This window comes from Gadus morhua, chromosome 3 (genome assembly GCF_902167405.1).
Source record: "Gadus morhua chromosome 3, gadMor3.0, whole genome shotgun sequence".
Classification (NCBI taxonomy): domain Eukaryota; kingdom Metazoa; phylum Chordata; class Actinopteri; order Gadiformes; family Gadidae; genus Gadus; species Gadus morhua.
This window is the reverse complement of record NC_044050.1, coordinates 859,071-881,562: the sequence shown is the minus strand read 5'-3', so window position 1 is coordinate 881,562 and position 22,492 is coordinate 859,071. Positions and strand designations below refer to the sequence as shown.

At 43.3% G+C, this 22,492-nt stretch overlaps 1 protein-coding gene across 1 annotated transcript in view; it reads left to right on the top strand.

Annotated features, from left to right (window-relative positions):
• LOC115541027 (voltage-dependent calcium channel gamma-5 subunit-like) overlaps positions 1 to 22,492 on the top strand; it is a 63,654-nt gene that overhangs the window by 8,364 nt on the left and 32,798 nt on the right. The window contains exons 2-4 of the mRNA XM_030352737.1: positions 7,983 to 7,995; positions 19,719 to 19,840; positions 20,576 to 20,716. Of these exons, the coding sequence (XP_030208597.1) occupies positions 7,983 to 7,995; positions 19,719 to 19,840; positions 20,576 to 20,716 (276 nt within the window). The remainder of the gene's footprint in view (positions 1 to 7,982; positions 7,996 to 19,718; positions 19,841 to 20,575; positions 20,717 to 22,492) is intronic.

Sequence of the window (22,492 nt, the reverse complement as noted above, 5' to 3'; positions counted from 1 at the left end):
AATTAAAATATGTATATATATACATATATATATACATATAGCTGCTTTCATACACGTAAGTACTGGCTGCTCTTCTGAATATATGCTGCATCGTTGCAGCAACATTGAAGACGATCGCGTTGACTTCTGCGGTCTGTTCTGCCTCCATGCTGTCTGCGTCAAACCAAAACAAACCTGAGTGACAGCGGCCGCACTTATCCCGCCTCCTGCAAATGTACGTAATATCCCTCCCCTTGCAATGCCGGCGCTGGCACTGGCCGCGGGAGCAAGATGTTATTCAAACAAAAATGCATCAATCATTGTTTTATTCTTTCATTACACAATTTTCTTTCATTCTTATAAATAAAAAAATAATATAAATACATATATAAATCTAGCCAACTTGTCAATCAAAATTAGTCTTGTCTTGTCTCTCTAGTGGTTGTTCATTCTAAAACACTACAATCTTTTGAGAAGCAAATGGTTGCAGCCTCTATAGGCTTACTGTGGCGCTGATGTGAGTAGGCCTACTGCATGCATGCAATACTACTACTCATAGTAATAATCGGAGAGGGTTGAGAAACAGTGGGTTGACAATCCATTCTGGTACCTCATTTTGAAAATCCCCAAAAAAGAAACTTCACATAGGACTGTCTTTCAATTTTTAATACATTGCTTTGGAGGTTTTCAATCTAACATCCCACTGGTTTGATTTTACCTAAGAGAAAAATGTTTATTTTTTAAAGCATCCACAGCAGCCATAATAATGAGATTATGAGACAATGAGAATGAAGCGGCAACAGTGTGACTGTGCAGAGTGAGAGAGATGGCTTCAATGGATGACCAGGGATTGGTGGTGGTGTTACCCAGGAAGGGCGGCTGTAGTGGAGGAAGGAGTCAAAATGAGACTTCATTAACAGATTCATGTACAGCTCAGATTTATATGGAGATACGCTTCTTAAACAACTTGCATACAGCATAAGCAAGTAACAGAAACAGTCTGGGAAGATTATTTTTTCATTATTTAAATCTACATCCTGGTTACACGTCGCGCGATAGCGCATATCATTTCATGCAAGCGAGTGTTTACTTCCTGGTTACAGGTCGCGCGATAGCACATATCATCTCATGCGATCTTAAAGAGAACTTGACGTGAACAGTTTAGGAATGCATATTCCGGGAAAACATTAGAACTCTGAAATGCTGACTAAATATAAAGCATGTTTTTATCTGTAACATTAAACCTACACTGACAATAAGTAATAACTTAAAAATGAAACATAAAGCAGACCACTACTTACTTGCCGTTGCCTGGCTGGGGGAGAAAGGTCCGTCGGAGCAGCGATGGCTTCTTGACATCGGGTAGGTGCACGCAGGCTATATAGGCTATTCTAATGTCTTATTTTTGCCCTGGCGCTCGGCATAGGCGACCTATGTGTTGGGGGCACCCTTAATTAATTAATCGATACATTAATTAATTAATTATTTAATTAATTAAGATACCGTAGCACGCAGGAGTCAGGACGGTGCTCCCCCCCGGGCTAAAGCCCCGGATGTTTTCAATTGCTAACGACGCGCCTGCCCGTGACCACCCAAAGGTTGTCAATCAGCAAATGGCATTTATATGAACAGAATGTAAAAATATAATTTTCCCATTACAGTCTACACCTAGCCCACGTGGACTTTTGTGGCCCGCGGGGTGTCTATTAATGGCCCTCGAGCTGTTTTGAAAAGTTTTTTTAATTATAAAAAAATAAAAAATAAAAATAAAAAAATCGTGCTGGGCGCTCTTATTTTGAAACCGCGCGCCGCGATCTCAATACGAGGCTGGGGGTTGCAACGATAAACAGATAGCACTCCAGCCCACAGACCGCTCCAGCCCTCCCAAACTCGAGGCAGACAGTCCATCTCAGCAGCAGTCAAGGCCGATTTAGGGTTGTTTTAGACGCAGATACGTAAGCACGTAATTTACAGAAGGGACTTGTTTTAGACAAGTTTTGATTTACGGTTCCTTTAAGGTTCCTTAAGGATTGCGCGTATTGCAAGGGGATTCTCCGCCAGAACAGTAGGGGGAGCAACAAACTAATCTGTGGGCGTGGAAGTGGAAATCGCTGGCTTGTTTATATTTATAATTATCATAATTCGTTCTTGTGTTTTCTTCTTCTCCTTCTTCAAAATTCTTCATTCGCTTCTGTCTTTTAAAAATGGCGCTATTATGCTGTAAAACCGGAAATGTGAGACTCCTGAAAGGATGTGGTTAGCTGGCCAATCACAGTCTTTGCGAGCTGCGTAGGGCCGTAGTGTTTTAGTCGCATAGTCAGGAATTTTGGCCGACGCACTTAAGCACGTAAGGGGGGATATTTTACCGCGCAAGGGGGGGTTATGTATCTTACGTTATTACGCGTTACGTCTAAAACAGAGCATATATCGGCCTCAGTCACACGTATACCGACCGGCCCCTTGAGTCACTGAAAAAAAAATTGTGGCCCCTCATCATTTCTACTTGAGTACCCCTGGTCTACACCAAGGCCACATGGTCTAAACCCAGCCTGTGCGGTCTACACCCACCCCACGTGGTCTACACTAAGCCCACGTGGTCTAAACCCAGCCCAAGGTCCCAATAGTTGGTGAACCATCCCTAGCTCTTTGCTTTCTGCTCCACGATGACAGGAAGTGTCTGAAAAAGCCTGGTTAGGTGTGAACATTTTACAGATGTTAATCTGACAAATGTGCTGGCCAACCACGACAGGGATCAATCTGATCAGTGTTAAATTAACTTCAAATCAATGGCCCTCATAAATGTATTCAGTCCTTTAGTCACCAAAGAGAAATTTCAATAAAGATCTTCAAATGTTCTACAGAGATAAAAAAAAGTAGAGCGGACCACTGTTGAATAGAAGAACGCTATTGAAGAGCGGACCACCGCTCTGGAGAGTTGGCTTTGGAAGTTGTTGGAAACGATTGGGATGTTGTTGAGGAACACAACTCAACCAAAGAAATTACTTTATTTATTTATTTTTGCAGACTATATATATACATATCTTACTACTATATAATAGCAGGCCTGTCGGTCAAGTTACTCCGGCATACTTGGTCAGTGCGCATGTGCCAAGCAGCCCGCAGCTCACACACACAAACGCACACACAAAGCACGCAACCATTGCACGCACGCACACACACACACCGCATACACACACCGCACGCACGCATACACACACGCAAGCACGCGCAGACACACTGCACGCGCATGCTTGTGGACGCGCGTGCTTGTGGACGCTTGTGGACGCAGCAATACAAAGACAAGATCGAGATAACAGCCCCGCCATCGACACTCTCCCAGCTGAGACGTTATGCCTATAGAGTACACTTTTTTGAAGCGTTATTTATTTTTAAATATTACTTACCTCCTTGAGCATCCTGCAATTTCTTGCAATATTGATATCCGCCCCCTCCCCCCTTCTGACTTTTAACGTCCCCGCCGTCGACACTCTCCCAGGTAAGTCGCTCTGTCTGTAGACTGTAGAAATTGCGATAAAAGAAGTGAAGAGACAATTTCTCACGTCACAATGCAACAGCAGGTGGTTAATTTGATTATATAAAAACAGTTTCAAATATCGCGCTGACCGGCATATCAACATACAAGTCGCACGATCTCAAAGAGACAGTGTCCCTATTGCACAGAACAACAACATGTAAATTACAGAGTATGGTGAATTATGTCCACCACAAGACTTCACATTGTTACCCAAACTTAATATTACTCTCCTCCTTCAACATCTTAAACTCTTACGTCCGGTAGCCACCGTACATTCTGCAATCTTGCCCTCAAACCCCCCCCTCCCTCTACCCCTCCCTCTACCCCTCCTCCACACAAGCCTGTGCTTTATTTCACTATAGTTGAGTAGATTGCTGCCTTAACTGTTGTTACACTTAGTTTATTTTACTATGGTGCTTCTGTAAATGAACACAATTTTCAGCTATTTGTTATTATTATTTTCAACTAAACAATAGTAGTTGCCATGCATGTTTCATGTTTCAATCCACAAAGGTCAATCCACTTCGATCCCTGAATAACAGTTAAAGCTATTGAATAATTGATTTGCATGCAACAATTACCCCTGTAGCACATAAATTGACTCATTTTATAATGTAATCAAATTCTCAAACACTAGCTGCTTTCAGACACATGTAGATCTGCGAAAGAATGATAAGGATATTTATTATATTATGGGGCTGGAGGGAGACTACTTAGTAGCTATAATGCACAATTATTAGACTGTAAGAGGTGATTAGGCTACACTTATGGCTCATAAAGAAATTTCTTTATGAGCCATAAGTGTAGCCTGATCACCTCTTTGCTGATCTTTTTCATCATGTTCCCGAGGCAGTGGACACCCATTGCCTCCCGGCTGTACCACACATCGGAGGCCGAGGCGCGCTTCGGGCGGAGGTAGAAAGATTTGGCATCTGAACATTTCGAAATATATTTCTTGAAACTTGCCACCAGATACAGCAGATCCTTGGGCCTGGCAAACATAAACCCTCTTAGGTTTTCCTTTTCAGGGTCATTTGTGAGGTTTTTGTGATTCTTAGTTTGTGGATTGTGCGCCAGATTGACATATTCGACCCCATCCTCGTCTCTCTGGAGGATGAAAGATGCCATGGATAGCACCCGGTTGCCATCCCTGCCACGCCGAGCCAAACATAGTTGGCTGTCGTACCAGACTTTTCTGACCAGGCCGTCAGGCGTATCAGGAGACAGTGCAGTGGAAGTTCTAATAAGTTCAAGGTCCGACTCAGAGTTGCGGATGCAGTTGCAGATGGTGTAGGCTGATATCTTTACCAACTAAGTTTACCGTTGCTATGGTTGCTAATTTTAGAGACTGGCTGATATGCCAGCTAACGCATTCATTTAGAACGGTGAACAGAAAATTTGACTGGAACCCATTAGTAGGTGTCCATATGGGATTAATGGACACCCTGAAGCCAATCAGAATCGAGTGTTCCCCAGACAATGGTTTAAACTCCTGTAGAAGCTACACTTTTAAAGGTCCCATGGCAAGAAAAACTCAATTTATGAGGTTGTCTAACATAAATATGAGTTCCCTTAGCCTGCCTATAGTCCCCCAGTGGCTAAAACTTGGTTCGGTGTAAAACGAGCACTAGATGTTCTGCTCGCCTTTGAAAAAACAGAGGCTCAGGCGCGCTGATTTGGAATGTGGTCCAATATGACGTCATAAAGGATCTAAGCTCCTCCCCTCTCTGCTTTGCCCGCCCAGAGAATTTGGGATCGACACGTGTGTGTGTATTGTGTGTATTTTTCTGAGATCATTTTGTTAAATTCTCACAAACCTCGTGTATTGTTTAAGGTAATTAACTCTGCTCTGAATGCACCACAGGCGTTGCAAATTGAGGGGTCTCCTGCTGTGTGTGAAGACTTTCTCAGGTTTTTCACTGACAAAGTGACATCTGCTAGAGCACTTATTTCTCCACCTGCTATTGATCCCTCAGTCTCAGCTCCATGCTCTGTGTTCTTAGAGATGTTTGAGCCTGTAACCTTGTCCTTTGTGGAGGAGATTGTTGGCCACCTGAAGCCCTCAGGTTCTCCAGTAGATATTGTTCCTCCTCGACTTTTTAAGGAGATTTTTCCAACTATTGGACCTTCTTTTACTGCTGTCATTAACAGTAGCCTATCATCGGGAGTCGTGCCGGCTCAATTTAAACATGCTGTTGTGCAACCCTTGTTAAAAAAAACTGGACTTGATCCTACTGCTTTGTCTAATTTCAGACCTATCTCCAAACTGTCTTTTCTGTCAAAAGTCCTGGAAAAGATTGTTCACTGTCAACTCATGGACTTTATAAATGGACAGAACATTATAGAGATTTTCCAATCTGGTTTTAAAACATTACACAGCACCGAATCAGCGCTGCTTAGAGTTTTTAATGATATATTTTTAGCTACTGACTCTGGCCATAGTGTTGTCCTTGTGCTCCTAGATTTGACTGCAGCCTTCGACACAGTAGACCATGACATCCTCATTGCTCGTCTGGAGCAGTGGGTGGGTGTCAGAGGCACAGCACTAAAATGGTTCAGGTCTTATTTAACCCAGCGGTCTTTCTGTGTTAGCCTTGCTGAGCATGTGTCCTCCGCTGTCCCGCTATTACATGGGGTTCCGCAGGGTTCGGTGCTTGGCCCCCTTTTATTTTCCCTTTATTTACTCCCACTTGGCTCAATTCTTAGGAAGCATGGTATTTCTTTTCATTGCTATGCTGATGACAGCCAGATTTATATTCCTCTTAAAAAGGCAGAAGCATACAGTATTAAGCCTTTGTTAGACTGCCTGCAAGACATTAAAGCTTGGATGTCCCTAAACTTTTTAAATTTTAATGAAAAAAAGACAGAGGTTATGGTTTTCAGTGGCTCTGGTGTGTCCCCCCTGGTTGACCTAGGCTACCTGGAACAGTTCCGTAGGCCAATCTTAAATAACCTGGGGGTTAAGGTGGACACTGAACTCAAATTTGACACCCAGGTAAAAGCTGTGGTGAAGTCCAGCTTCTTCCAGCTAAGTCAGCTGGCAAAAATTAAACCAATGCTTCAGAGACAGCATCTTGAAACAGTAATCCATGCGTTTGTGACCACCCGGCTGGACTACTGTAATGCACTTTACATGGGGATTAGTGAGGCCTCCATTGCCCGCCTCCAATTAGTTCAAAATGCCGCAGCTCGTCTCTTGACTAACACTAGAAAGTACGACCACATCACACCTATTCTGGCTTCATTGCACTGGCTACCTGTACGTTTTAGGATTCATTTTAAAATACTTTTATTTGCGTTTAAAGCCTTAAATGGCCTTGCCCCACCATACCTCTCCGAGCTGCTAAAACCCTACACTCCTAGCCGTTCTCTTAGGTCAGCTGACCAGCTGTTTTTGGCCACACCCCGTACCAGGCTAAAACGCAGAGGAGAACGTGCCTTTGCGGTAGCAGCCCCAAAATTGTGGAACAATTTGCCACTCCATATTAGAGAAGCTACATCCCTGTGTCTCTTTAAAACCTTGGTAAAAACGCACCTTTTTTATTTGGCCTTTGGACACTAGATGGCGTGTTGATGTGATGTAGAAGTGTTGGGTGGGTCATGTGTTTTACTTATTTTATACTTATTTTATCTCTTTTTCTGTGTGCAGCACTTTGGAAACCTATGTGTTTGTTTAAACTGTGCTATATAAATAAAGTGGATTGGATTGGATTGTGTGTGTGTGTGTGTGTGTGTGTGTGTGTGTGTGTGTGTGTGTGTGTGTGTGTGTGTGTGTGTGTGTGTGTGTGTGTGTGTGTGTGTGTGTGTGATTACACACACTGTGTGTGTGTGTGTGTGTGTGATTACACACACTGTAACGCGCTTGTAAGTGTTTGCTATTGGTGTTATGGCGCATAACAGGTCGGTTCTTTGACGTCTCTTGCATTTCCACAACGAGACTGTAGTTGGGGTTATCTCAGCCATGGGTGAGAAGGAATTGGGGGAAAGGAACTTTGGCTTGACTCCCTGAAGTACATGAACTGCGACATGGTGCACTGTAAAAACGAAAACTTAAAATTGTTGGTCTCATTATGATTTCTGAGTAAAATGAATATAAAACATTAAGTATTCATGTCAACTGTGCAATGCAATTTAGTTCAACCAACAATGTTGAGTTTTGGGTCAAGAGTTGGGCTCACTGTAGTATCTCTGTTAGCAAGACACACGGGTTTAAGTCAGACTCTGTCTGAGGCTGGGCCAACTACGGTGCACATGCGCATTTCGACACTTTGGAAAATACGGGGTTTCCTAACGGAATTTGCAGATGGTAAATATTGTGGCGACTCCTACCCCCCCGGGGAGTCTGGGTATTCGTGATGCCGGTTGGGAAAAAGGGGTTTATTGCCTTTTGTCAATTTTTTTCTGTTAGGTTAAGTGGGGTTAACGGGTTTGGGGTCTTTATTGTTTGTGTGTTGTTTATTGTGCGTAGTGTTGCCGCCACCGTTACCGAGACTTGCATGTCCGTTGGTTGGCTGTGCGGTGCGCTGTGTGTTGTGGGTGTGTGTTAAATAAAGGCAGCTCTCGGGATCGTGCGGTGTATGAGGCATGAGAGTTGCGTCACCGTTTAACCTGGGCTCCCGTCTCGTGCAGAACAAGTTTGACCATAATGTCAAACTTGTTCAGCACTTTGGTATGCTGCATTTAGACAGCGATTCTCTGCTGCTGAACTAGCTACATGTTGCTTGTTCTATTGCTGTCTGGTATTCAGAAATGTAAAATGGAAGTTTCCAATTATTAATTTGAATAAAGTGAACTTAAAACTTGTTTTGCATTGTTTGAAATGTTTTTATTTTTTAAATAATATTAACCTTAATTTGAAATATCAAGTTAACTCCCCTGACTTATTTTTTTGAGTTTTGTAAAATATAAAAATCTTAGTTGGTATAACTCTAACTTTCAAGTTTGTCTAAAGAAGAAAATGATCTTTTCATGGGCTCAAAACTAAAAAATGTATTGCAGTAAGTTGCCTTGCAATTTTGAGTTTTCTCAACTTTTTATTTTTTACAGTGTGCCTGCCGCCGGTTGCCGCGAGGCACCATCACCCGGCAGCAGGCAGCAGGCAGTGCGCGGTTCAGTCTACGACAGTCTAATCTTTTGGCCGTGATAATATATATTATATGATATAGATATCATGTATAATATGATATTATTTAGATATAGAGCTCCAGGACTGTAACGCAAGTGTTAGGTGTTATGGCGCATAACACGTCGGACTCTCGTCTCTGGTATTTCTACAATGAGACTCGTATTGGGGGTTATCTCAGCCAAGGTTGAGAATGAATTGGGGGGAAGGAACTTTGACTTTGACTCCCTCAAGAACATGAACCACGACATGATTCAGATTCAGATTCAGATTTTATTTGTCACATACACAATACATTGCAGTGAAATGTTCACAGTCGGCTCCATGCTAAATATATGCATAACAAACATAACAAACAGTAAATACATTAAATATGTCAGAGGTTATTGCACAAACTCTAAGGAGCGGGGTGGGGGGGGGGTTACTTAAATAAATATATATATCAATAAGTGCAGCTGCTCAAAGTGCTTCAATCAGTGCCATTTAGATACCTCACAGCTTGGGGGTAGAAACTCTTCCTTAGTCTCTCAGTTTTTGCCGCCAGTGAGCGGTATCTGTTTCCAGAGCGGAGCAGGGAGAATAGTCCGTAGCCAGGATGGCTGGGGTCTTTCAGGATGCTGCTGGTCTTGCCCTTGCACCGCTTGGTGTAAATGTCTGCTAGATTAGGGAGTTTCCCCCCTATGGTACGCTCAGCTGAACGCACCACTCTCTGCAGAGCCTTACGGTCCTGAATGGTGGTGTTCCCATACCAAGCGGTGATGTTCCCAGTCAGCATGCTCTCTATGGTGCATGCATAGAAGCTCTGCAGGACTGGTTTGGAGGCTCTGAATTTCTTCAGCCTCCTGAGATGGTACAGTCTCTGTCTGGCTTTCTTTCCCACGGTGTCCAGGTGGGTAGACCACGTCAGAAAGGGACTGAACCGCGACAAGGAGGAGAAAGGGATTGTTGGCGGCGAATGTCTCCCGCTTGAGCCCCGCTGAGGGACCACCGCCGGAGGCGGAGGTGCATAAGCGCTGCCCGGCAACGATCCCTTTCTCCTCCTTGTCGCGGTTCAGTCTACTTCACATTGATGTGGACGTTGAAGAACCAGGAACGTCGGAGAACCCAACGCGGTCGTTTGAGATTCATAATATCGGCTCACACAGCTTTTGGCCGTGATAATATATATTATATGATATAGATATCTATGTAGGCTATATGATAATATTTAGATATAGAGCACCAGGACTCCCGTGTGTTCTAGAATATTTACAGAACACGGCCAAAGGCTGTGTGCGCCTCGGAATTGCGATACATCCATGGTGAACAGAGCGCATGGTACCGTGGCTGCAAGGTGCTCAGGGCCACACCCCCAACCTCCTCCTTGACCTGCCTCTCTCCTCCTCATTTGTATTAAAGCTACAGACACCGAAATGACGCATTTGGGGAAAGCTCAATGAGCGACCGGCTCGTAGTGGCTGTAATTTTGCACCACCATTCTGCGGGTCAAGGGTAAATTAGGTTAGATTGAATTGGTTTAGGTTTGATAATATAAGGTTATGGTAAGATTAGGTAAAATTGGATAGGGTAACATTAGGTTGGGTAAAACTTAGGGGTGTGACGAGCTCTTGTGCCACGAGATCTCACGAGATAAAACTCGACGATATTACCCGTTGCGTTAAAAATCAGTCTCGTGAGATTTGTGAGACCGAACTTCTATTTGTGGCCTGTGGGGGCAGTAATGCGCCTTTGCTACATCTAGCCTGCCAGAACCTAAAGGAGAAGGAAAAGAAGAAGAAGAGGAGGGGAAGCAGCCATAAGCTGTGTTCGAAATCGTTCCCTATCACGGTTATAGTGAACCATATAGGGTGCTCGCCATTTTATATTTTTTTTCGAATTCTCAGTGGTTAATTTCATGCACTATATAGTGCACTAAAAATACCCAATATACAACAATGCAATTAGGGCTGGGACGACGCGTCTACGTAATCGATGACGTCGACGCATATATTACGTTGACGCGAAAAATGCGCGTCGATTAAAAAAAAAAAAAAAAAGAAAAGAAAAGATGGGCGGCGCCGGAGCGTAGTTGCAAGTCTGAGTGGCTCCTCAGACTTTCATAAGTGCAAGGCGCCACGCACTCGTTCCTCTAAAGTATGGGAATTCTTTAATGTGAAAGGAAACGATTCCGTGATATGTTGTCTTTGCAAAATGGAGATGACTTTCCATTCTATCACCACGGCAATTCACCAGCACCTGAAGAGGCGCCATCCGGTAGCAGCTGCAGATGACCGAGCACCGTAGAATTCTAAGAATGCATTACTTTGCACTTTTATTTTGGAATTTAAAGGCAATAAACATGTATTGAATTGTTAAGGAATTCATATTTTTTTCATTCAGATATGTAAATCAACATGTATAAATTGCTATTATTCAATTAATGGGGAGATAATCGAGAATCGAATCGAAATCGAATCGGACTTAATAAATGAATCGTTAGATGAATCGATGCATCGAAAAAATAATTGCTAGATTAATCATTTAAAAAATAATCGTTTATCCCAGCCCTAAATGCAATGCGGTCGTGTTTTTCCGGAGGAGAAGAAGAAGCTGAATAACCTCGGAAACAAATACATTTAATGATAGTCTCCGGCTTTCGTTCAGAAATGTCAACATTTATTCGGGATTTAACATAAAATATTTAACATTCAAAATTAATTAAAAAAAACTTGAACAAGGAAATGTAACATTCATCATCAATATAACCTCCAGCTTTCCTCGGGGGTGCCCGGTTTGTTTACATGATTTGGGCACATCTGTCTAAGTCATACAAATACCCGGCGTATTTACTGACGCAAATGTTGTTCCCTATGTAGTGCACTATATCATGACCACAGGGAATAGTGAGTGAGCGTATAGGGAAAGATTTCAAACACAGCTAAAGACAGCCAGAATGACGTCGGAAAATACCCGTACTACCGTCGAAGATGCCCCCACCACTTTTAAATCATTTGTTTGGCAGCATTTTGGGTACTTTGATTTGGTTTTGCACATATTATTGTTTACACTTGAAAAAAAGAGAAATATTTAATTTAATTTATTTTACTTTAACTTTTATAAATTTTAGTTTTAGTTTAAATTTCATGCATGTAAAGAGTTACATAAAACATTTCAAAATGCATGTGAAACTCGGTTAAATAAAAGTCTGTTGGTCCAGTCATAAACTTTGTCAGTTTTCTTAAAATCTCGTCTCGTCTCGTTCTCGTGAACCCAATATCGTGTCTCGTCTCGTCTCGTGAGTTGAGTGTATCGTCACACCCCTAGTAAAACTAGATTAGATTAGATTGGATAGGTTAGGTTCAATTGGAGTAGGGTTAGGTCTTTCCTTGTGATATAGGATAGCCTTTCTCAGGATTCAGGGCCTTTACCTATGATATAGGATAGCCTTCCTCAGGATTCAGTGTCTTTCCCTGGATATAGGAGAGTCTTCCTCAGGAATCTGCATTTTTCTCTGTGAAATAGGATAGTCTTCCTCAGGATTCTGTGTTTTTCCCTGTGAGATAGGCAAGGCAAGGCAACTTTATTTATATAGCACTTTTCATACACAAGGCAGACTCAAAGTGCTTCACACATAAACATTGTCATACAATAAAATGAAATAATTGATAAGTAAAAGAAAACATTTGCAAAGAAATGAGTAAAATAGAAAGTGCAATGTATTTAAGATCAGATCAACAGTCTCTCTGGTATCCGCGTCGGGACTCCAACCCGACCTAAAGGAACTTGGTACTTTCTCTGGGACTCCAACCCGGATTCTAGTAACCCTAATCCTTTCTCTCTGGTATCAGATCATGTATCTTTCTGGTAAAAATAGAAAATTAAATTGAAAGTTAAAAAGGCTTTTTAGTAAGTAAAATTGAAAGTGCAATGTATTTAAGATCAGATCAACAGTCTCTCTGGAACCCAAGTCGGGACTCCAACCCGACCTAAAGGAACTTGGTCCTTTCTCTGGGACTCCAATCCAGATTCTAGGACTCTAACCCAGACAAAACTTGGAAATGTCTCCCAAGGAGCTCGGTATGCCAACATCAGATGATGGCTCACTTTTTTTCCTCTCAGATTCATCCCAACCAATATCTGTGATTCCACGGCGGGAATCAAAACAACATAACTCTAACCACGAACCAAAGGAACCCACGTCGGGACTCCAACCCGATCTAAAGGAACTTGGTCCTTTCTCTGGGACTCCAACCCGACCTAAAGGAACTTGGTCCTTTCTCTGGGACTCCAACCCGATTCGTATACAATTATCTTTGTTTTATCCTCATTTAGCTGAAGGAAATTTCGGCACATCCAGTCTTTCACTTGCTCAATGCACTGGTACAGCAGATCTATGGGCCGATAGTCATTTGGTGATAGCGATACATAGATTTGCGTGTCATCAGCATAGCAATGATGGTCAATATTGTTATTTTGCATGATTTGCCCTAGTGGGAGCATGTAGATGTTGAATAAAGAGGGTCCTAAGATCGAACCTTGTGGGACTCCACAAATCACGTTGGTTGATTCTGATACAAAGTCGCCAATGGAAACAAAGTAGTTCCTATTTTGTAGGTAGGATCTGAACCAATTTAGGACTGTGCCTGAAAGCCCCACCCAGTTTTCTAACCTGTCCAAAAGTTGTATGGTCTACAGTGTCGAATGCAGCACTGAGGTCTAGTAGCATTAGTATTGAGGTTTTGCCAGAGTCTGTGTTAAGACGGATGTCGTTTACAACTTTAATGAGGGTGGTCTCAGTGCTGTGCAGGGGTCGAAATCCTGATTGGAAGGTGTCATAACAACCAGTTGATGCCAGGAAGTGATTAAGTTGCTGGAGGACAACTTCCTCAATGATTTTACTTATGAAGGGTAGATTTTATATTGGTCTGTAGTTGTTAATAATAGAGGTATCTAGGCTCTGCTTTTTTAAAAGGGGTTTAATAACTGCAGTTTTCAGGGCTTTTGGGAAGTTGCCTGACTGGAGAGAGTTGTTAACTCTCTGCAATATGTCTATTGCTAGGCAGTCAAAAACATTCTTAAAGAGGTTGGTAGGTAAAGAATCAAGGCAACAGGTGGATGGCTTTAGTTGTGTAACAGTTTCCACAAGAGTTTTAGAGTCTATAACATTAAAGCATGCCATCCCTGCCACGTTACTTTTGCCTGAACAGGGTGGTAGGGTGGTGGTTGAAGTGGAGATATTGATGGCGCGTCTGATGCCTTCAATTTTATCAGTATATAAAGCTGCAAACTCATTGCATTTCTGCGTGGAATGGAGATCAGGTGGAATTTGTGTTGAGGGGTTGGTCAATCTGTCAACAGTTGCAAATAGGGTTTTTGCATTATTAGTATTGGTTTTAATGATATTGGAGAAAAAATGTTTCTCTAGCACTTTTTAAGTCTAAATTGTAGGCACGGAGGCTCTCTTTGTAGATATCATGGTGAATATGAAGTTTTGTTTTGCGCCAGATGCGTTCAACCTTCCTGCATTCTTTTTTCTGTGCTGTTACAGAAGCAGCTTTTCTCCAGGGTGCCTTTTGTTTTCCAGAAATCGTTTTAACCTTATAAGGTGCAATGACATCCATGACTTTCAAATTTTTCAAATTAAAGTTTTCTACAAGATCATCTGCAGAACATGGGTTGAGAGGTGGTAGTAAGGAGAAGGCCTTTTTAAAAAGTACATACGATTCTTCATTGATATACCGTTTTTTGACAGTATTTGATTTTATTTATTTGTGTGTCGGGAATAAAAGATATATTAAAGAAAACACAAAAGTGGTCAGACAATGAAGGATCAGTCACAGAGAGATCAGAAACATTGAGGCCCTTTGTGATAACCAGGTCTAGAGTGTGCCCCTTACAATGAGTAGTCTCTTTCACATGTTGAGACAGTTCAAATGTGTCCAAAATGGTAAAAAGTTTTTCAAATCATCAGTATGAAAATTGAAGTCACCAGTTATTACTAGACAGTCAAAGTCTGTGGAGATGCTAGACAATAATTCTGTGAAGTAATCAAAAGAATTTGCAGAGTATGTGGGTGGCCTGTAAATAATTAATAGGAGAACTCTGGGGGAGCATTTCAATACAGCACAAAGGTATTCGAATGATGGAAAATCACCAAATAACATCTGTTTCCCCTGAAAAACATTTTTAAATATACCAACCCCTCTACCTCTTTTTCCAGATCTACATGCATCAAAAAAGTTATATATATATATATATATATATATATATATATATATATATATATATATATATATATATATATATATATATATATATTGGGAAGAGCTGTCTCTATCAGAACGGTTGCACTGTTATTTTGTTCCAGCCATGTTTCAGTTAAAAACATAAAATCCAGTTTAGAGGTGGTAATAAAATCATTAACTAAAAATGATTTGTTATTAAGCGTCTTAGAGTACCATATTAAGCGCTATATAAATTTCATTTATTATTATTATTATTATTATTATTATTATTAAGAGGCCTAACATTAAGTAGACCCATCCTGATGGTGTTGTTGATAGGCTTTAAGGTTGTTTTTGGTTTGGAGGCAATATGTATGAGATTTGTGAGGTTAGCAGTGTGTCTAAGTTACCCTTTGTTTACTCCCTTTTTTGTCTCAGTAATACTCAGGACTACTATAAGTACAGGGGGGGCTGGGGCTCCCTCCGCTTGGGTGTTATCAGCCTGTGGCCATGACGTGGCGATGCTATCATTGACACAGATGCATGTTTGATGCCAACATATTCCAGTTGGAAAACCGAAAAGGGAGGAGACAGTGGAGCTGGAGTTGTTGTTGTGGCTATGGGAGAGATGAGGCTGGAGGTCATCGTCGATGGGGGAGTGCAGAGGAGGGGGGTGGCCGTTCCTCGCCAAGCCAGCATCAGCGATGGGGGAAGGCACGGTGTCCATGGTGTCGGGCAGGCTGTTGTCTCTCTTCAAGGTCTTTGGTCTGTCTGCTATCTGTGTGGCAGATAGTGGCAGAGTAGATGTGTCGGGGAGGCTGTAGTCTCGCTTCTTCTCAACCTGTGCTCTGAATGTGGCCTGTGCGTCAGACCATGGAGATTTGTGGGAAAAAGAGAAGAGAAGATTGTCTCTTAACAGTTTTGAGCCTAACCTGTTTGGGTGTAGGCCATCTGCTCTGAAAAGATATTTGTGCCCACAGAACAAGTTGAAATTGTCAATAAATCCCCTTCCTCTTTCATTACAGACTCTGGAAAGCCATGTATTCAGTGCAAGTAGACGACTGAATCTGTTTATTCCCCTGTCAACTGCTGGTATGGGTCCACTGATGAATGACTTAATGTGTATTTTGTCCAGTGTATCCAACTGATCAGCGTAATCCCTCTTCAGAAGTTCTGACTGTTCTCTTTGATTATCATTAAGTCCTGCATGCACAATAATCTCAGATTTTGTGGTTTTCCAATATGATTGTGTCGAGTTTCTGGTTGATTTCACTAACCATCACATCTGGGAAGTAGCATGTTTTGATCTTCTTACCGGTTATATCCTTGATGGTTGAGTCTCCTATAATCAGAGTGTCTGGTTCATCTGCTTTCTGTGAGATGGGCCCTTGTTGGCTTGAGGTGGTGGTGGTAGACGCATGCGCAGCTCGCCTCCGTGGCGACTGGTTCTTGTTCCATCTCTGTCCGCACCGTCCGTCCGGACACATTTCGGGGCTCAGGGGTGCACGGGTGGCCGACGCATGCACAGCTCGCCTCTCTGGCGACGGGTTCATGGTTGGTCTCTGTCCCCACTGTTTGTCCGGACGCATCTCGGTGCTCAAGGGTGCACGGGTGGCAGGCGCGTTCGTGGACTTTTGAAGTGGCAGGAACCGGTTCTTCAGCGGCAGGGTTAACTTCAGTGACGGGCTAATCCGGCTGATACATGCAACTTTAGTTTTGGGTAGCTTAGCATTTGGCGTTGAGTGAACTTGTTGATTCAATTGGGTATGTTGTTTTGGCTTAGCGCCGACTCTGTGCCAGTGAGATGCAGCTGGAACTGTCTCTCTCTTGTCTTCGGGAAGGATACAGTGTAGCTTTGATCATCTTGTTGTGTATTTGTCTGAGTTAGCTCAGCAAACTCACCCATCGGCACTGTATCCTGGAGGAGTCCTTTGCATTTTTCTAATGCTGCTAGTCTCGTTTCAAATATAGCCACTGTCTGTCGCAGTTTGGTGCAGTCTGTGCATTTCCCAGTCTCCGTGCCTGAGATATCCGAGTACAGAGGCATGTTGGCGATAGGAAAGTCCAAGGCTTTTGCTGCGGTCTGATCTGGGAGTCATAAAAAGCCAAAATGTATTGTTGAATCGAGCAATGGAGGACGACGGAAACAAACTATATATTGTTAAGTATTATGATCATGAAATGGAATAAAATAAAGTAGATCTGAACGATGAATTAAGTAGTTTTTTCCAATGCCTAGCGGAGCATCGGGAAACATGACCTCTCTCTCTGCTGCCTCTTATCACCAGCAGAAAAAAGGACATGTCTCCTCCTGTCCCTGTACACTCAGAGATTATTCGCTCCGCCATGGTGTTCCCTCTGGTTAGCCTCTTCCTCATGTTCATCGGCTTCGTCCTCATCAACGTGGGCCACATACGGCCTCACCAGTTGGGGAAAGCTCAATGTGCCACTGGCTCGTAGTGGCTGTAATTGTGCACCACGGCTGAATTTCGGGAAACGTCTTCAAAAGCTGTCTTTGGGGCCTACTAATATCTATATTAAAGCATCCATAAAGTAGCATGCCATTGGACCATTAAGACTTGAACATCTAGCTTTTAGAAAAACACATATTTTATTTGTGATGTCATTGATATCCACCTACTACTACTACACTACCCACAATCCTAAAGTATAACACAACATTAAACCGATTTTATAAAGTCTAATTCCCAAACACATTGCTGTTCAGACATTTTTTAAGGAAGTTATAGGCTGCATTTGAAAAGTGACATCATTCAGGTTAAAAGTTAAAGCTTTATCTTTTCTTAAAGGTCTTATGGCATGCTACTTTATGGATGCTTTAATATAGATATTAGTAGGCCCAAAACACAGTATTTGAAGACGTTCCCGAAATTCAGCCGTGGTGCAGAATTTCAGCCACTACGAGCCAGTCGCACATTGAGCTTTCCCCAAATGCGCCATTTCGGTGTCTGTAGCTTTAATGCAAATGAGGAGGAGAGAGGGGGGTCAAGGAGGAGGGTGGGGGTGTGGCCCTGAGCAGTTTGCAGCCACGGTACCATGCGCTCTGGAGTCCTGGCGCTCTATATCTAAATAATATCATATTATACATAGATATCTATATCATATAATAGATATTATCACGGCCAAAAGCTGTGTGAGCCTCCAGAAGATATTATGAATCTCAAACGACCGCATCGGGTTCTCCGACGTCTCTGGTTCTTTGGCGTCCAGTCTGAAGTAGACTGAACCACGACATTGAGGAGAAAGGGATTGTTGCCTGCGATTGTTGGCCGCGGTTGTCTCCCGCTGGAGACTCGCTGCCAAGGGACCACCGCCTCGGCAGCGATCAGAACACCTAGTGCTCGTTTTACAACGAATGCAAGTTTTAGCCATTGGGGGACCATAGGCAGGCTGGGGGAACTCATATTTATGTTAGAAAACCTCATAAAGATAGATTTTCATGTCATGGGACCTTTAAATACCTGCAATACATAACACCAAGGCTGATGGCCTTTCACCACCTCCATTAGTGAATTGCATGGGCATATAGTGAGGTGAAGCTGCCTGTGAGCTGCCCCAGTTCAGTCTGGGGCCGCAGCCCTGGGGGCTCATTTGGCTGGGTGCTTACGCAACATGCTTTCTCAGCTGCTCAGCAGGGCACACTCTTGCAGAGCACTAATGGGCTGTGTGTGTGTGTGTGTGTGTGTGTGTGTGTGTGTGTGTGTGTGTGTGTGTGTGTGTGTGTGTGTGTGTGTGTGTGTGTGTGTGTGTGTGTTCATTGGTCTGTCCGACCAATCAACTGGCCCTATTGCCCATTTAGCTGTCCTGGTTCAGAATGTTGACCCAGAAAAGACCCCTACACCATGCAGGCAAGTCGCCCCGTCAACCAGCAGGACTGGTGAGGATGGGGTTGAGTTTGATATTGAGGCAAGTGTAGGGCTGCTGGGAGCCAGGGATGATCTCAGCTTGCACGTTGAAAGGCGAATCAAACCCCACTCAACTTGGTTTAAATTGTAAAGAGGGCTCCCTCCCTTGGTTAAAAACATGCTATTATCAAATGACCTGGGACTTTCTGATATAGTCACCTGCTGAGTAAGAGCGTCACATCTGTGCTCAACTCAAGGGCGGAGCTTTCATTAGGGACGCTAGGGACGCTATCGATAACCAATAACTTCCATCAAGCTGAAAGTGAATGTATACAGAACGTGTTATTTGAACAAAGTCACCTCTCTAATTCTCTCCCATCGCAGTAAAATACATTGAATTCGTCTCTCCACCCCGGATCGTGTCTCCACTGACGGCTTTATGAAACATGAACGGAGGATCTATGGGAAAAAAACACACAGCTCTAAACCTTAATTAATTCAGTTATGGATGAGTAACGTAACGACCACACTATTCAGCAGGGTTGATTACAAGCTGCTTCCTGCCAATGAAAGAGAGAAAGAGCGGAGGGGGGGGGGGGGGGGGGCAGAGAGAGAGAGGGGGGGGGGCAGAGAGAGCAGAGGGGGGGGCATTAAGAGAGAAAAAGGGTAGAGGGGGAGAGACAAGGGAAGGAGGGGGGAACAGAGAGAGGGAGGGGGGGGACAGAGAGAGAAGGGGATGCTCCTGCGGGCTGGTCCCAGGGGCGGCTAGCTGCGGATTTGGCCTGTGGCCGTTGCTGCGCTGTACCCCGGTCCTTGGCTGGGCTCCACCGGCCTGCTGGTTCAGGGCCTTGTGCTTGGCTGTCCTGGGACACCCCTTCTGTCTCCTCTCATCTGGAGAGGCCCAATGTGCACCCCAGTCTTACTAAGCCACATTTCATCTAGTGACTCTTACTGATCTCCTCAAACCAGTTTATTGTAACAGTTTGTAGACCATGATACCTCAGATCAACCAGAGCTCACATGTTTGCTTCTCTTTCTCCTGCTCCAGGGGAGGAGAAAGGACGCTGCTTCACTATAGAGTACATGATGCCCACCAACGGCCAGCTGACCTCAGAGTCCACTGTCAGCGTACTCAGTAAGTGAAGCTCCACAACTCTGTCTGCAAACCAGTCCCTCAGTAAGTGAAGCTCCACCACTCTGTCATTAAACCAGTCCCTCAGTAAGTGAATCTCCACCACTCTGTCTGTAAACTAGTCCCTCAGTAAGTGAAGCTCAACCACTTGGTCTCTAAATCAGTCCCTCAGTAAGCGACGCCCCACCACTCTGTCTGTAAACCAGTCCCTCAGTAAGTGAATCTCCACCACTCTGTCTGTAAACCAGTCCCTCAGTAAGTGAGGTTGCACCAAACTGTCTGACTACCTCCTCAAACGACTCAGGTTAGCAGTTCATTTTTTGAGATAGATTGGATTGGATTGGATTGGTTTAGGTTTCATAATATAAGGTTAAGATTAGAATGGGTAAAATTAGATAGGGTTACATTAGGTTGGGTAAAACTAGATTAGATTTGATTGGATAGGTTAGGTTCAATTGGAGTAGGGTTAGGTTCCCTTGTGATATAGGATAGCCTTTTTCAGGATTCAGTGTCTTTCCCTGGATATAGGATAGTCTTCCTCAGGAATATGCGTTTTTCTCTGTGATATAGGATAGTCTTCCTCAGGATTCAGTTTTTTTCCCTGTGATAGGATAATCTTCCTCAGGATTCAGTGTCTTTCCCTGTGATATTGGAAGTCTTTCTGGCGTTGATGTTCAGGTGCTCTGGCCGCTGCAGTGGAAGTAAAGGACATGTCTCCTCCTGTCCCTGTACACTCAGAGATGATTCGCTCCGCCACGCCGTTCCCTCTGGTTAGCCTCTTCTTCATGTTCATCGGTTTCGTCCTCAGCAACGTGGGCCACATACGGCCTCACCACACCGTGCTCGCCTTCGTCTCTGGAATCTTCTTCATCCTGTCAGGTAGGGCAGCTCAGAGGAGGAAGTACATTTGAATTACTTGTGTTCATGGCTTCTTCTTTTGTTCCACTTAACAGCCCCATTAGCAGCACATGTCCCAGATGAATGGAGATGGAGGAGATGTGGTTGAATAAGAAATGAGAAATTATAAAAATTGTCAAACATAGTAATACATCTGTTAAAATTATAATGAGGATTTGGAAAAACAATTTGATTGGAAAGCAAAGACTTTTAAAATGAATCATATGTGAGATGGAGCGGGCTCGTCAACCAATCGTATGTGAAATGGAGAGGGCTCGTCAACCAACCATATGTGAGATGGGGCAGGCTTGTCAACCAATCATATGTGAGATGGGGCGGGCTCATCATATGTGAGACGGGTGGGGCTCGTCAACAAATCATATGTGAGATGGGGCGGGCTCGTCAACCAATCATATGTCGGATGGGGTGGATATATAATATACAGAATATCTAAAATATCTTAATTCTATAATAGCAGGCCTGTCAAACAAGTTGCTCCTCCACACTTGGTCAAGTGCGCATGTGTCAAACAACCTGCAGCTCACACACACACACAGCACGCACACACACACCGCACGCACACACACCGCATGCACGTACGCAAACACACGCAAGCACACACACACAAACATAAGTCCAAAGACAATGGCAGGATCAAGGTAATTGCCCTGCCTTAGCCTGCTAATGAATCAAATGAAAGAGTAGAACGTGAACCATTAGGCAAGAGCAACAATGGATGACGTCGAAGAAGGACAACAAACTTTTGCATGACATTTTCTTCAATAAATTAAGCTTTCGCCGTTGTCCGGAAATAACTTGTTGGTACTGTATTTGTTTGCTTTTTTTGTTTCCACCAATAAGTACACCATAACATAGGCCTTGTGCACTTACATACGCATAAAGCATCAGTGGATAGGGTTAGATAGTGGATTGGGTTATGATCAGTGGATAGGGTTAGATAGTGGATAGCGTTATGATCAGTGGATAGGGTTAGATGGTGAATAGGGTTATGATTATTGGATAAGGTTATGATCAGTGGACAGTGTTGGGAAGGATACTTTTAAAATATATCCAGTTAAAGAATACATGCCCAAAAATGTAATATGCAACGTATCGCTCAATCTGAGTATTGTATTCTGAATACTTGGATTACTTCCACATTGAATTGCATTTTATAAGTGTAGGAATGCGGCATCAAATCCTGCTTACTAAACAGGCCTATTCTGGTGTGTTCTTCTGTTGAAACTGGCTGAATGTGTTAGGCCCAAGTCTCCCTGAAAGTGCACTATTTTATATAATTTGCTGTAGTGGAACAAAGACTATAGGCCTAAGGGTATGTTCATGTGAAAGATATTTGCTATTACATCTAAAAATAAATTCACTGAGCTAAGTGCATAGAGAGAGAGAGAGAGAGAGAGAGAGAGAGAGAGAGAGAGAGAGAGAGAGAGAGAGAGAGAGAGAGAGAGAGAGAGAGAGAGAGAGAGAGAGAGAGAGAGAGAGAGAGAGAGAGAGAGAGAGAGAGAGAGAGAGCGAGAGGGCTGAATGTGTTAAATGCATTGGCATTTTTATGTGTGTTTTCCAGCATACGTTTTATGTGTCTGTCTGTCCAAATTCCCAGACGGTCCGACAATTTGCTACCAGCCTTGGAGTTACCGCTAATCAAACAATAATTTCCATAATGTGCGCGGCTGAGCGGGTGCCTGTTACGTCCAAAGAGGCATATGCTTTGTAGAACTGGATCGGACCGAGGTGCGTTCG